General features: G+C 63.4%; 1 protein-coding gene across 2 annotated transcripts; it reads right to left on the bottom strand.

Moving 5' to 3' along the window:
* Positions 1-329: 329 nt before the first annotated feature.
* On the bottom strand, positions 330-8,030 carry Mrpl23 (mitochondrial ribosomal protein L23). 2 transcript variants are annotated; one of them, XM_047516879.1, is made up of 5 exons: positions 7,901-8,030; positions 5,346-5,468; positions 4,347-4,429; positions 3,671-3,744; positions 330-600 (listed from the first exon to the last, which is right to left on the bottom strand). In XM_047516879.1, the coding sequence occupies exons 1-5, from the start codon at positions 7,915-7,917 to the stop codon at positions 439-441; spliced, it is 459 nt and encodes a 152-aa protein (XP_047372835.1). In that variant the 5' UTR covers positions 7,918-8,030; the 3' UTR covers positions 330-438. The 2 variants fall into 2 exon arrangements, with proteins under 2 accessions (XP_047372835.1, XP_047372836.1); XM_047516880.1 differs by lacking the exon at positions 7,901-8,030 and adding an exon at positions 7,692-7,827.
* Positions 8,031-10,084: the final 2,054 nt, after the last annotated feature.

The raw sequence follows: 10,084 nt of genomic DNA, 5'->3' as shown, positions 1-10,084 counted from the left end.
CCGCCCGCCTCAGAACCCCTGGCTGCCTCGGTGAGGGTGGGGCTGGGCTCTTCCTGCGGCACATGCCCTTCTGCCAGCACCCCTGCCTCCCGGTACCTGAGCTCAAGTCACAGGAGGAGCCGGCTGGCGTGGTCCTCGCCTGCCTGTCCCTCCACTGTGGGAGCCAGCCCGGCCTCCAGGTCGCAGCCCTCAGTCCTCAGGGGAGTCCTGGACACCCCCACTGCCAGAGCCACACAGAGCCCAGCCAGTGACCCCGGGCCTGCGGGTTCACGGAGCCAGACTGGCCACTGTGGGCACGCACGGCCGAAATCCAGAGGCACCAGACAGAAGGGAGCAAAGCTTCCAGCCTTTCTCACCACAGCAGGACGTTTATTTGGGCTGTCGGAACCTCTCAGCCACTGGGGCCTGGGCCGCCCCAGCCCGGGCCAGGCGGCCTGCTCACAGGCTGAACCAGCCAGGGACGCCGCCGCGCCTGGGGTTGCTGCTCTGCCTCTGGGGCTCCTCTGGAATCCCGCGGGGCCCGTCCTCCACGGGGCCTCCTGCAGGGCTCTGCTCTCTCTCAGGAAACAGGTGCGGGAACGTGAAGGTCCGCCCGTGGGCCTGGGGAGAGAAGGCAGCTCAGCTGGGCACTCTGAGGCAGGGCCTTGCTGCCACCCTGCAGCGGGATGGCGCCGAGGCCCAGCAGCGGCACCTGAGCTTGCACAGACCACCAACCCCCAGCTTTTGTCTAGCAGCGGAAGCCCTCGGCCGCCAACGCCCCCTCTCCATCCACGCTCTCCCTGCAATGGTGGCTGCAGCAGCCCCGGGCTTGTTAAAAGTAGCCCAAGGAAGGCCCAACCACCGGCAGCAGCCAGGTTGAACTGGGGGCAGGAACTAGGCACAGAAAAACAGGACACAAATGACGTCTGGTGCCATGCTAAAACATTTTCCACCCAAAATACCTGGAGGCCGTCACCCACATTAAAGGCTGCCCCTCCCCCAGGCCCAGAGCTTGGCAAATAAAACACACAGAAAATACGCAGAAACCTACACACGCAGCAGTCCATAAATCAAGACCAGCTTTGCAAATTAACTGGCTTTGTGTCTTTCGCTAGTTCATTCTATGTCAGCATGGCCATGTCCCAGCCCAGGGCTCAGCACAGGGGCCAGGCACTGGAGTGGGCTGGGGCGAAGGGACCGTGCCTTCGCTGGTATCAGCAGGCAGCTCAGAGAAGTCCGGAGTGGCAGGGAGGGGCCGCAGCCCTCCTCACCGCCAGCCAGCCAGCCAGCCTGGAAGACCACCGAGACACAGCGGAGGGGTGCTCGCGGTCACAGCAGAGGGGTGCTCGCGGCCGTCAGGAAACCTGGACTGGCAGGCAGCCAAGGATGCCCCGGGGCAGACACGTACCCCTGAGGACGTGGGCCTGCAGTTCTGGTCACAGGGCGCCAGCCTGTGGGGACCGCCCTGCACGCTGGAGGCCTGTTTTTCGCTCTTTAGAAACACCCACGGGTCACAGTTCACACAGAGGCCGAGCCGACAGGGACTTGTGTGTAACACCTGAGCTGATCCTGCTGGTTTCTGGGGTGGGGAGCCCCAGAGGGGTACTTGACGAGGACACCAGGGGACGGTGGCATGGGGAAGGGCGGGGGCAGCCAGCACGGGGACGCTCAGCTCCTGGGCTGGGTGCCGCTGGCTTCCTGGGGAATGCCCCTCCTCGCAGAGAGGGGAACAGGGAAGGAGGGGAGGTCAGAGGAACAGGGAGGCAGCCTGGCCCCCTAATCCCGGGCCTCTGGGCCGCTGCCGGGCGGAACGAGCCTGCCCCTGGCCGGCGGCGTTTGTTCTGGGGCGGGCGCTCACGGTTGGTGTGCACCGCTCACTCAAACCAGCCCTGCGTCAACGCCCTCAATGCTCTTTTTGTTATGTGGGTAACTCAGGGCGTGCTAGGCTCCCTCAGGACCCAGGGCCAGAGAGGGGCTTGTCAGGCTGTCAGGGGAGAGAGGCGTCCCCGCAGGGACCGCGCCGGCCACTGCTGCCAGCCCTCCATCAGCTTGATGGCTCTCTCGTCTCTCCAGTTGACTCTGCGGGTGCCTCACAATGAGCTGTTGTTAGAAGCCCTCCGCCCCTGGGGATCCGGGGTCACCCTCAGCACATGCAGACAGGGAAGGGTCCTGGCGTCCCTCTGGGGACTGCCAGCCCTCCATCAGCTTGATGGCTCTCTCGTCTCTCCAGTAGACTCTGCGGGTGCCTCACAATGAGCTGTTGTTAGAAGCCCTCCGCCCCTGGGGACCCGGGGTCACCCTCAGCACATGCAGACAGGGAAGGGTCCTGGCGTCCCTCTGGGGAACAGGGACCAACAGCCACAGCCTAGGCTGTGCAAAGACCTGTTGAGTTTGGGGTGGGGGCCTTCCAGATTCTAACCCTGGGTCAGGAAGAACAATGTTGACAGGGACGCCTGGGCCCAGGTGCCCGCCTGTCCTTGGCCACCTGGATTTCAGAGGGGGAAAGCGGGCTGGGCGGCAGCTGCAGACACCGGATCTAAGCGCTGCCTTCATGAGTTCAGCTTTCATGAGTGAGGTGGGGCTGGGGGACGCAGGGGCTCAGATGACTCAAAGGCCACTTGTAACCATAGCTGTCTCTAAAGTGACTTGTGGCAAATGCCGGCACGGGATGTCGCCCACACGCCATGACCAAGAGGGTCACCCAGGCAGCAGCACACAGCCCCACCAGGCGGTGGTCGCTCTGCCCACCCAGACGGCTGCTCTAAGCACGATGAGTCCAGGGCCCCTTACAAGGAGCCCAGTGTCCGCAGAGGGCCTTGCTAGGGGCCTCTGAACACCCTGCCCTGGGGCTCCACCCGGCTGGGCTGGGAGTTCACAAAAGCGCTACTGCCATCTAGCGGCTGGGCCCACAGGCAGGGCTCCCTGGTGGGTTGTTTACACAGAAACTGGAGGAAGCCCCCTCCCCCACAGGTTCCAAGCAGTGGGGGGCAGTTAATGGACCCTGCCGGCCCTGCAAGATTCCCACAGCGGCCATGCGGCCCCAGGCCCAAAGCCCGCTGCAAGGTCAGAGGGCGTTCTGCCTGGAGACAGGAGCCGGCTGGGCTGCTGCACATCTTGGCCACACACACTCCAGAAGGGAACAGAGGAGCCACCAACCATGTCTCAGTCCCAACAAGCCTGGGTCCCCTGGCCAGGACACGGGGAGAAGCAGCCTCAGCTCTGGCTCTAGCGCCCCGTGCTCAGACTGTCAGGGCTGAACGGGACCAAAGGCCTGGTGGAACGTGCTGGGCCCGCCCCACACCACCCTGGACCCCAACTACCCCTTCGTGGTTCTCACACCCAGGCCAGGAGGGTGGCATGTGCCCCCAGGGACACTCAAGCCTGGAATCTACCCAAGGGCAGGCTCTCAGGGGCCGGCAGCTTAAGATGCTCGGATACTCTGGTTTCTGTCAGAGCCAAAGCCGGGGAGGAGGAGTCTGCCACTGGAATGGAAGGGCGGCAGCGCATGTCCGAGGAGGCCCTGTCTCCCTGCGAGATGGCTGGGTTCTGCTGGGGCCCTGGAGGTCCCGAGCTCCCACCTGGCCTCACAAAGTCTAGCCCTCCCTCAGGGCTCTGGTCCCTAGCGCTGGCTGCACAAGCAGGCCAGGGACACAGTTGTGGCCGTGAGTGGAGGCCAGGGCCATGCACTCACCAGCTGCACGTAGGCCACCTTGTAGTCGGGTTTCTTGATCCTCACGTTTCTATGGTCCCTCTTCCTGTTGGAGCCTACGGGAGGGAAGCAGATTGGACTCCCTGCCCCAGCAGAGACCCCAGCCCCACCGCCCAGGGAGTACCTTCAGAGAGGCTGACACCCTGAGGGGCTCTGACCCAGCAGCAGGCAGCACCAGAAGCACTCAGACCCACTGGCTAGTGCCACTAAAATTAGCCTGTTTAAGTAAAAATGACCTCTGAAAATGAAAATAATAAAGACTTAAAGAGAACACAGTCTCAGCGTCTGCTGAAACTCCTGGCTGGGACTCGGCCTCGGAGGGCACCAGTAAGCTCTTCCCCTCCACCCTGACCGGAACGCGGGGCTCTGGGTCTGCTGTGTGGGAAGGGAGGGGTCCTTCGCGGACACCCGCGGAGCACCAGGAGGAGGATGGGGAACGGGGCTCTGCCGGCCGCAGGGTCCTCCCGGGAGCGGGGCATGGCAGGCTGGGGCAGCGCTTGCGGGGGCCATGGCAGCAGTCCACCCCCGAGCACCGCGTGGCCCTGGCAAGTCACCCCAACGCCGGGAGCCTCCCCTCCTCGGGTGCCACGGGAGCCATGGTCTGGCTGCCAGCGCCCCGAAGTCCATGCAGACAGAGGGCAGCAGCCCTGCCACTCACCATGCTGCACCCGGGTCCGCACGGCAGCCACCGGCACGCTGTAGATGCGCTCAAGATAATTCCTGAGGTCCACCCTGGTCATCCTGGGCGAGGGACAAAGGAAAGGGAGGGAGGACAGGCTGAAAGGCAGTGTGCCAGAGCAGGGGGTCCTGAGTGAGGACTGCTTGGCGTCACTGGTCTGAAGCCGGGTGGGGCCAGGAAGACCCCGGAACACCAATGGTGCTGGCTGCTCATCCCAGCCCTGTCTCCCTGGGCACCGGGGACTAGGGCGACAGGGGGATGGGGCCTCAGGCACTGGAGCCTGGCTCCATTAGCCTAGTCCACTGCATCGCTTCCCTCCTGGCCCAGCTGAGCCCCCACAAGGGCACTGCCCACCCAAATGCTGCTGGGTACAGACAGGCTTCCCAGGCAGGCCTCAGTGGGCAAATTCATGTTTTTTTAGCAGAATCTTAAAGGTCACCCCAAACTCAGCTTTGAGGCCTCTTCTGCCCTTGCCCATGGGTTGGCAGTACAGACCCTCAGCTTCCAGACCTGCTGCTGCCCTCCCCTGCCCCCGACTGTCCACCAAACCCGACCTGGTAACCCAGAACCCTGAAGCTTCAAAGCAAGGCCTGCAGTCTGGCTGGGATAACTGCGTCACCCTAGCCAAACCAGGCGGGAACTGAGGGCTGACATTCTGGAAGCCACGCTGAGCAGCTCTGCAAACCACAGCAGGTCCCCAGTCCAGCCTTCTGGGATGCCTTTCCTGGGAAGAAGACTGGGGCAAGGATTCAACAACAGAACAGAGTGAGGAACCAAGTCCAGATGCGGGCTCTCAGCTAAGCCTTCCCCAGGCGGAGAGTGAGCCAGGAAGCGGCAGAGGGCATGATCCCTGCTCCCCACTTCCTGGGGCTCTGCACCATGTCCTGTCCTTTCGTCCTTCCAGGAGAATCTGCCCCTGTGAACTGAGCTAGGACAGCCCCCAAGGCACTCCCCAGAACAAATTCCTCTGGGGCTTACTCCATGGGGATCCGGAACTGCACAGTGTCCTCAGGCTGGGCCGTGCCGGGCCGCACCAGCTGAATGAAGAAGTTGGTTCGGAACACACGGAGTTGGGGGCCACCCAGCTGGTACAGGGGGTACCTGCTCAGGAGAGATTTGGGTCCATGTCACATACTTAGGCCACATGGCAGGCCCTAGTATCCCCAGGGCTGGGACAATTCAGATCCCAGAGCAGTCTGAGCCCACCTCATGGTCTGCCCAATGTGGGTGGCAGCTCCCTGCCCCTAGCATCAGCTGGAGGGAATAGGGTCTGTTGAACCCAAGTGCCAACAACAGCCAGAGGAAGAGAAACTGATATTTAGCACTGGGATATAGCTCAGTAGCACAGAACTTGCCTAGTATGCCCGAGGCCCTGAGCTCAACTCCACACCACCAAAAAAGAAAAGAAAGAACAGAAGCCAGGGGAGCAACCCAAAAACAGACCAGAGGTGGGCTGCAACTAGGAGCCACCTGTCCCCACAGAACAGCTACCCAGGGCCAGTCAACCCCTGCTGTCAGGAGGTGGAGCAGCAGAAGTACTGTGGCTGGGCAGGTGGACTGCCCCCTCCCTACACAGAGGACCCTGGCCTGGTAAGAGCAAGCTAAGGCTTGGCTGTGAGTACGGTGCTCAGCAAACTCATGCCTCCTTAACAAGTTGGGCAGACCCCAAAGCGGACAGAAGCAGCCGAGGGGTGCGCAGAGCTAACACCTCCACCACCATCGGGCTTATGCTCCAGTAGAATTTCAAGCAGAGTCCCCAGTGGTCCTGCATGCCGCCTGGCCTGGCAGGGTGGACATGGAGCCCCACCTGCATACCTGCCTCTGGGTCTCAACCCTGAGGAATGGCTGTCCCAGTTCCAGGACCCAGGAGCTCAAGGTCTGCAAGGTCTGAAGGGACATGGGGGGAGCCGTCCGGGGTCCCACCCACAGTTCTGTGAACCTGAGGTGCTGCACGTGGGCCCTGCCCTGGGGAGCACCCAGCACCGTGGCAGAGGAACTGCATGAGCAGACACTGACCTAGCTTCAGGGGTTGCACATGCTGGTCCTCAACCTCCCAGGTCTTAGGGGCACCAAGGAACCAGGCAGGAAGCAGGGCTGGACATGAGGACTAGCCTCAAAGCTAAGAAGCAGGCACCTGGGGGGTTCAACAGGTGGCCAGACTGCTGGGGATTCTGAGGCAGCACCCTGGCAAAATGTGTGCCCACCTGCTGAGCAAGGGAACACGCCAAGGCCAGGCCAGCAGCTCCATATGGAGAGGGTGCTGCCCACACCCTCCTGGGCAGGGCCTGGGCCAGGGCCTCTCTGTGCCTGAGTTCAGGTGGCAAGGGGCACAAACTGGGAAGGTCCCAAAAGAAGGCCCTGAAGCAGGTGGGGCCATGAGAACAGGGGCAGGCCTTGACTGACAGGCCCATGCCACTGTGGCAGCCCAAGGGGCACACATTCCCTCTGGTGCCCAGCTATGCACCACATACGGGCAGACAAAACAGAGGACCCACTCCCTAATGGTGGAGAAGGGGGTCCCCGACTCACAAGCCCTTCTCCAAGCCTTGGGAGTTGGGGCCCAAGGGTGGTACTGTGCTGGGGGTCTGGAGGGGCAGAGGCCACCTGATGTAGAGGCCACTCTGGCGCAGTGTGGACCAGTCACAGGTCCACGTTCTCCCAGGCCTGTCTTCCCTGACTCCCAGGCCCCATTCCAGGGTTTCTTAGTGGCCTGGGGCCTCTGGCTCTGGAACAAGCACAGTGCCCACACCCTTCTCCTGGGTCTAGGGATGGCACAGAGCTCCCCCAGCCTGTCTGCCTGCTTGCTGACCCCCTGGCCAGGGAGGTCCTGGGGGGGAGCCTCAAACCAGGCTCCTGAGGATATTTCACAAATAACTCAAACTTAACATATCTCAAGTGGAACTCCACTCCGCCCTGCCCGAAATCTCAGATCGGGTTCCCCATGGTCCGCGGTGACTCATCCGTGATCCCACCCAGGCCCTCGCCCCCACCCCCACCCCCACATCCCATCCATAGATGGTCCCTTCAGCTTCCTCTGGAGCCTCGGATGAACATGAAAGCTGGCCAGGCCCTGCCCTGCCTCTCCTGCCGCCCTGGGCGCAAAGTCTCCATTAGGAGGGCAGGGGCCCCTGGTCCTGGTCCAGCCCTGTCCCAATGTCTGCACAAGGAAGCTATGGGGGTCCTCGAGGTCTCTCTTGCAGCCCTCTCTCCAGCTGTGCGTGCTGGGGTCCCCAAATCCACCGTGTTCCCCAAAGCCACTGGGGCTGATATTCCTTGGGGCACTGAGTCACGTGTTCGCCAAGAACATGCGCGTGTCATGCTTACACTCGGGCAGGCCGCGGCCAGCAACACGGGCCGGGGCACCTGCGGGGACCTCGTCCCGACCCCGGCCAGGGCTCCTGGGCGGCGTGCACCTGCGGCCCGCGCTACGCAGGACCACCGCACGCGCCTGCGCACCGCCGCCCCCGCCCCCTGCCCCCCCGCCCGCAGTTCCCGTTGCGCGGCCGCACGGGCTCTGCCGGGACCCTACTCACAGCACGTTCCGCGCCATGGCGAACGCGCCTGGGCCAGCAGGAAGGAGCGGCGCCCGTCCCGCACGGCGCCCGCGCTGGCACAGCGCCCCCTCGCTTCCGGAGGCCGCACCGCCCCGCACCGCCCCGCACCGCCCCGCAACACGCCCCGCAAGGCATCCCCGCACCAGGCCCGCACCCCACCCGCACCGCCCTGCCCGCGTCCAGCACCGCCCCGCTCCTCCCCGCCCCGCACCGCCCCGCACCGCCCCGCACCGCCCCGCACCGCCCCGCACAGGCCCGCTCCGGCCCCCCACTGTGCAGGGCCCGCCCACGTCTCACGTTGCAGGGAACTGCGCCCCGCCCCGCCCCCAGCGCCCGCCTTTCCCCCTGCAGGGCCCCACACTCCCCAGCGCCCAGCCAAGCATCTTCACGCACCGCACTGCACGACACACCTCGCCTTGCCCCGCCCAGCCCAGCCTGCTGCGGGGTATCATCTCCCGCACACCCCCAGCCCCGCATTCCTGTGAGCCCCTAGACGGTTCCCCTTCCCGTACTCTGTTCCCCCACCTTTTCCCCGCACCCGCACTCACACCCGCCCCATAAGGCGCACCCTGGACATCTGGGCCTCAAATACCCGCCACGTCCCTCCCCCGCCCCAGCGCCTTCCTCAACAGTGGACACCTCTGGACACTTCCTCCCACCCTTCTCTCCCCGAACTGCGCCTGCCTCCACACCCCAACCCCATCGGGACTCTGCCACAGTCGCCCACCCTAGTGTCCGCTCTCCCCCTCCCAGCCACTGAAGTCACAGCCTGTGGGGGCCCCTCTACGTGGCGGTCTGGGCTGGTCGCAGGGTCTGGGGCCTGACTGGGGCTACTTCGCCCACTCTCCACTCCGGTCAGGATTCTCGGGACCCTCCCCCTCCTCCGCTAGCTCCGGGCCAGCCCTGCTCACCAGCAGCCCTGCACACTCCCCATGGCTGGCTCCCCAGCCAGGCCTCCTCCAAGAGGCCCCTGGCCTCTCCAGGCCTTTCGGTTGGACCATCCCCCTTCAGGCTGGGCCTCTTCCAGGCTCTGGCAGGCAGGCCTTTGCTCAGGGGACCCCTGCCCCCCACTCCTTCCCTTGACTTCGTGCTGCAACCAGGAACCTCCTGTGGGGGAGGAGGGGACTGCGCTCCTGCCTGTCCCCAGGCCCCACTCTTCAGGTTCCTGAGTTTCCTTTCTGCTCCCTGCCTCTCCTCAGTCCCTTGGCCAAGGCTCCCCACCGGGCGGGCTTGCTCCTGTGTGCACCCACAGCTCTCAGAGGTCCTTGGGAGATGGGGCAGGGCCTGGAGCCCCCCAGGAAGGAGGGAAGGGCCCCGGCTGGCTAGGGTGCTAGGTAGGGAGACTGGCCCAGGTAGGAATGGGGACCTGAGGAGAGCACAGGGCAAGTGGGAGGCTGGCACTGGTGGAGAGGAGGGCTGTGCCCAGGAGGGAGCAGCCCTGGGAGGGTCAGGATGAGGAGGGGGCACTGGGGGCACAGATTCCGGGGGAGGAAGAGGGAAAATGGGCCAGCAGGTGTCCAGACCCTGCCTGGACCTAGTGTGGCGTGGGACTGAGGATCCGGGCTTCACCTGGCTGCGTGTAGCAGCTTTGGGACGCCTGGGAAGCCAGCAGAGACCCTCTCCCTCTTTCCCATACATGCCGTTTTTCTTTGCTTGCCTCTTTCTTGGGGCCAGGGGCTACATTGCCAGATAAAATACAGTATGCCCAGGTAAATCTGAGGTTCAGCTCAACAACTAATCTTTTTTCTTTTTAAGATGGGTTTTATTTTTTAGAGCAATATTAGGTTGGCAGAAAAATCGTGCAGAAAATAGAGTTCCCATAGACTGCCACCTACATCTTCTGTTGGCGCGTTGCATCTTGTTAGGACTTAGGAACCACTATCGAGGCAGTATTGTTAACCCAAGTCCAGGGTCTGCAGGAAGGCTCACTCCTGTGCCCACCTGGACAGAGTCCATCTCACTGCCCTCATGGCCCCCGAGCCACCTCCCCTCGACCCCCAAGGCCCCAGAGGCCTGATCTTTCCAGTGTCCTCACGGTTTGCCTTTCTCAGGGTACTTCCTCGTTGGTCCTTGGGTTCTAACTGCTGTAGTCTTTGCAGACCACCTGTTTTCAGTGGGAAATGGACTTTCAGGCTTCCTGCCTGTGTTCTTGTGGCTTAACAA

Source organism: Sciurus carolinensis, chromosome 11 (assembly GCF_902686445.1).
Source record: "Sciurus carolinensis chromosome 11, mSciCar1.2, whole genome shotgun sequence".
NCBI lineage: Eukaryota > Metazoa > Chordata > Mammalia > Rodentia > Sciuridae > Sciurus > Sciurus carolinensis.
This window is presented reverse-complemented; position numbering and strand designations above follow the sequence as displayed.

What these genes read in the sequence shown, in the direction of transcription:
- Mrpl23 (XM_047516879.1), bottom strand. An exon ending in GCGGACCCGGGTGCAGCATG is followed by an intron (nt 3,745 to 4,346) that starts GTGAGTGGCAGG and finishes TCCCTCCCGTAG; the next exon opens with GCTCCAACAGGAAGAGGGAC. An exon ending in AGGTGGCCTACGTGCAGCTG is followed by an intron (nt 601 to 3,670) that starts GTGAGTGCATGG and finishes TTCTCTCCCCAG; the next exon opens with GCCCACGGGCGGACCTTCAC.